Source organism: Artibeus jamaicensis, unplaced genomic scaffold, assembly GCF_021234435.1.
Source record: "Artibeus jamaicensis isolate MK-2021 breed Jamaican fruit bat unplaced genomic scaffold, CSHL_Jam_final scaffold_916, whole genome shotgun sequence".
Lineage (NCBI taxonomy): Eukaryota > Metazoa > Chordata > Mammalia > Chiroptera > Phyllostomidae > Artibeus > Artibeus jamaicensis.
In genome coordinates this window covers 38,551,750-38,555,948 of record NW_026522059.1, presented here as the reverse complement: position 1 = coordinate 38,555,948, position 4,199 = coordinate 38,551,750, and the positions used below count along the sequence as shown (strand labels likewise).

The 4,199-nt window shown below is 46.6% G+C and overlaps 1 protein-coding gene across 1 annotated transcript; it reads right to left on the bottom strand.

Moving 5' to 3' along the window:
* Positions 1 to 2,818: 2,818 nt before the first annotated feature.
* LOC128626745 (zinc finger BED domain-containing protein 3-like) lies at positions 2,819 to 3,457 on the bottom strand. Its single transcript, XM_053661120.1, has one exon. It carries the CDS (start codon positions 3,455 to 3,457, stop codon positions 2,819 to 2,821), a length of 639 nt encoding a protein of 212 aa, XP_053517095.1.
* Positions 3,458 to 4,199: the final 742 nt, after the last annotated feature.

Sequence of the window (4,199 nt, the reverse complement as noted above, 5' to 3'; positions counted from 1 at the left end):
TTCCTAAATCCTCTCAAACAAGAAACACCTAGCTTCAGTGAGCCCTAGGCCTGCCAGTAGTGGCAGCCAGCCTAAATCCACAGCTTGGCTTTGCCTGGGAATTTCAAGCCCACCACAAGTAGCAGCCATCTCAAATTGGTTTATAGCTCAGGCAGGGTGGCCCCAGGCAAAACACAGGTTGGGGCTGACTTTGGCCTGCACTACCAAGGAAACCTTAGAGCCAGTCCACCCAGTGGACAGCTACAGACCACATCAGAGCACCGCCACCCTAACCCTGTACAGCTGATCCTCCACAGAGGGTGGAGTTTGGTGGTCAGTGGTCACAGTCAATCTTTGTAGCTGAGTGGCCTGGGTAAATCCCTACCATTGATCTTCCAAGGCTCAACTACAAGAAGAGAGTATAGTTAGCCCACAGGAAGGGTGCACCTCTAGTACCCGGCTTGGGGGATAGGGAGGCTGTGCCACAGGACCCTACAGGACACCTACTGTATACATTAGGCCACACTACCAAGATATGAAGTCTAATACAAACACAGGAAGGCTGCCAAAATGAGCAGACAAAGAAACATGGCCCAAATGAACAGATCAAAACTCCTGAAAGTTAAATAAATGAAATGGACATAAGCAATCTATCAGATGCAGAGTTCAAAACACTGGTTTTAAGGATGCTCAAGGAACTTAGTGAGGACCTCAACAGCATAAAAAATATCCAGTCAGAAACTAAGGATACACTAACTGAAATAAAGAACAATCTACAGGGAAACCACAATAGAGTAGGTGAAACTGAGAATCAAATCAAAGATTTGGAACATAAGGAATGAAAAAACAATCAATCAAAACAACAAGAAGGAAAAAGAATCCAAAAAAATGAGGATAGTACAAGCAGCCTCTAGGACAACTTCAAGAGGTCAAACATTCTTATCACAGGGGTGCCAGAAGGAGAAGAGAAAGATAAAAAAATTGGAACTCTATTTGAAAAAATAATGAAAGAAAACTTCTCTAATTTGGTGAAGGAAATAGACATGCAAGTCCAGGAAGCACAGAGAGTCCCAAGCAAGATAGATGCAAAGAGGCCCACTCCAAGTCACATCATAATTAAAATGCCAAAGGTTAGAGATAAAGGGAGAGTCTTAAAAGCAGCAAGAGACAAGAAGTTAGTTACCTGCAGGGGAGTTCCTATGACTGTCAGCTGATTTCTCAAAAGAAACTTTGCAGGATAAAATGGATTGGCAAGAAATATTCAAAGTCATGAAAAACAGGAAACTATAGCAAAGATTGCTTTATTCAGCAAAGCTAACATTTAGTATCAAAGGGCAAATAAAGAGCTTCCCAGACAAGAAAAAACTAAAGGAGTTCATAGTCACCAAACCACTATTATATGAAATATTAAAGGAACTTATTAAAGAAAAAGAAGAAAACCAAAACTATAAACAATAAAATGGTTTTATATATATATATATGAAAATTGAATCTAAAAAGCAAACTAAGCAAACAAGAACAGAGACAGAATTATGGATAGGGAAACATTTGATGGCTGCCAATAAGAGTGGGGTGGGTGAGAATGGGTGAAGAAGGGAGGGGATTAAGAAGTACAAATAGGTAGTTACAGATTAGCCATGGGGCTGTAAGGTACAGTATGGAAAGTGGAGTAGCCAAAGAACTTAAGGCTTATGTCCTGTGTACATGAATAATGGTGTGAGGATTGCCTGAAGGAGTGGAGGGTCCCAGGTGGAGGGGAGGTGCTAAAGGGGAAAATCAGGACAACTGTAATAGCATGATCAATAACATATAATTAAAATTAAAAAATGAAATATAAGGAAATGCCCCCTGAATTTAAGGAAGCCACACATAAATTGCAGTTCCTTTAATTACCATTGGAAGTTTGTTCAGTTATGGGGCAAATTCTCTAGAATTATAGAATCTGAAGTATAGATCATGGCTTCAGAATCTGAAGCATGATATGTACTTAGAAATCTTTAAATAGTTAAGTCTGTCTTCAAGTCATATCTGATAAAACTTGAATTGCAGTAGTGTTGTGAGGCAAAATGCACCCCCCCCAACCCCACTCTAATTCAAAATCCTATGTAATTCTTAGTTCTCTAGTCACCTTCTGTACCTCTCTTCATCTTACCTGGATTGAAAAAAAAAATTGTCCTGGCTAGTGTAGCTCAGTGGATTGCCTGTGGGTCTGGGAAACAAACAACCAACCCCTGTTCAATTCCCAGTCAGGGCACATGCCTGGGTTGCAGGCCAGTTCCCAGCAGGGGATGCACAAGAGGCAACCCTACACTGATATTTCTCCCCCTCTCTCCTTCCTTTCTTCTCTAAAGATACATACATAAAATTTTTAAAAAAGACAAATAAGTGGGTCTAAAATGCAACTTCTATATTTAAAGAATAACCGTTGAAGGAGGAGTTGTAATATGTGCTCTCATCTGACTTGGAGATTAATAGGTATGAGGGGGAAAAGAAGTAGAGTTAGAAAAAGAAAATTTTTCTGTGCACGGGATCGGCCAATTTGTGATAACTCTGTATAAACACAAAGGGCAAAAACTCTGTTGATGAAGTAGCAAACTTCAAATGATGCTAAGTGAAGCATAGTCCTTGCTAAATTTTGCGATACTTATGATAATTATTTGAATTCTGAGTTCCGAGTGCACACCAAGCCACAGGCCCACCAGGCCATTCCTGGGGGTCCAGCGGTCGTGCTCCCCACACGCACCAGGGTCGTTTAACGGGCCCCCTCACGCTCTTCTTGGGCCCCACGACCCCGGTCACGATAAGCTGAGCGGTGGGAAACCCCTAAGAGTCTGCGCCTCTAGGCGGGATCCACCGGTGTCCCCTGAACTTGGTGCACCGCGGGGCGGGGACCCCGCCTTTCGCGGGTGTCCTCGGGGAAGAGGAGCAGAGCTGGAAGCCGCAGAGGGGGCGCGGCACCGGCCACCCGCCCTGCACTCCGGACCGCACACTCGGCTCGGAGCCGGCGCCTTCCCAGCGCGCCGTCGGCCGCCCACTCGGCTCTGCCCGGCTGCCCGAGTACCCTGCGGAAGGAGCTGCAGGCAGCCGTGACGCGGCAGGGAGGAAACGCCGGCGCCCGGCGGCCCTGCCGGGAAGGAGGAAGCGCGAGTGCGCCCCGCGCCCGGCGCCCGCCGCGTGGGGAGGCAGCACCGCGGAGCCCGGTAGGTGCGGGGCAGGCGGGACTCCGGGCTGGTGAGCCGACCGCAGGGGCCGCGCGCGTCCCGCGGCCGGCGGAGGCTCCCGGGCGGGAGAGACGGGGCGGGGCGAGCAGTTCCCGGGCCTCGACTGCAGCCTGCCCGCGGAGCAGTCGTGCCTTTCCCGGGTGCCCTGGGGGCTCCCCCCAACCCCAACCCTGAGCCCAGAAACCCCCGAGTTGATCAGGAGGAAAAAGTACTCCCGCCTTGCCCCGACTCCGACAGTTCGTGCGCTTTGTTTCCATGAGGTGAATTCCGATCCTGTTTTTTGATTCCTGCACCCCCGAGTGGTGTCAGTGGAGGGACATCGCTAATTAACCCGTGCACAGCTTCAGAGAGCGGAGGGGCAGGGGACCCGGAGAGTGGGGAGACCCCACCTGAAGTGGGAAGTGGATGCGGGTCACCTGCGAGGACGGAGGCCTCGGGAGTGGAGAGAGCGGGAATCCCTAACCTGTGGTCCCCTGGCCTGTAGTCTCACTCTTGAGTGCATTGCTACCCGTCAAGTTCTCTGTGATTTGAACTATTGAATCAAGTCAAATTCATCAAGTGAATTTGACTATTGATTCCCACAGTTTTCTCATGGTATGTACTATCTAGAAGTGCTTTGAGATTTTTTAAATTTCGTCATTTTTTGTGGTGGTTACTTGGCAAGAGAAAAAAGAATTTGTCTTTTGAGAGTTAAACTCTTTATTATTGAATTTTGCACAGTGATTTCTGAACCAAGAATAGAATTTCTGTCCTGCCCAAGAGACGGTATAGGGTCCATTGCAATGCAGAAATAAATGCAGAGAACTTTCTGAATATTTATCAAGGTAAAAAAAATATTAGGCTGTTGTGTATTTTCATTCTCTACTTTTGCCATTAGGTTGAGTAGTCACCCAACCAATCTGAAAGTGCCTTATTTATTTAACAAACACTTTGATAGCTCTTACTATATGCTGAACTCATTCTAAGTGTTTTATAAATATTAACTCAAATTGTTAACTT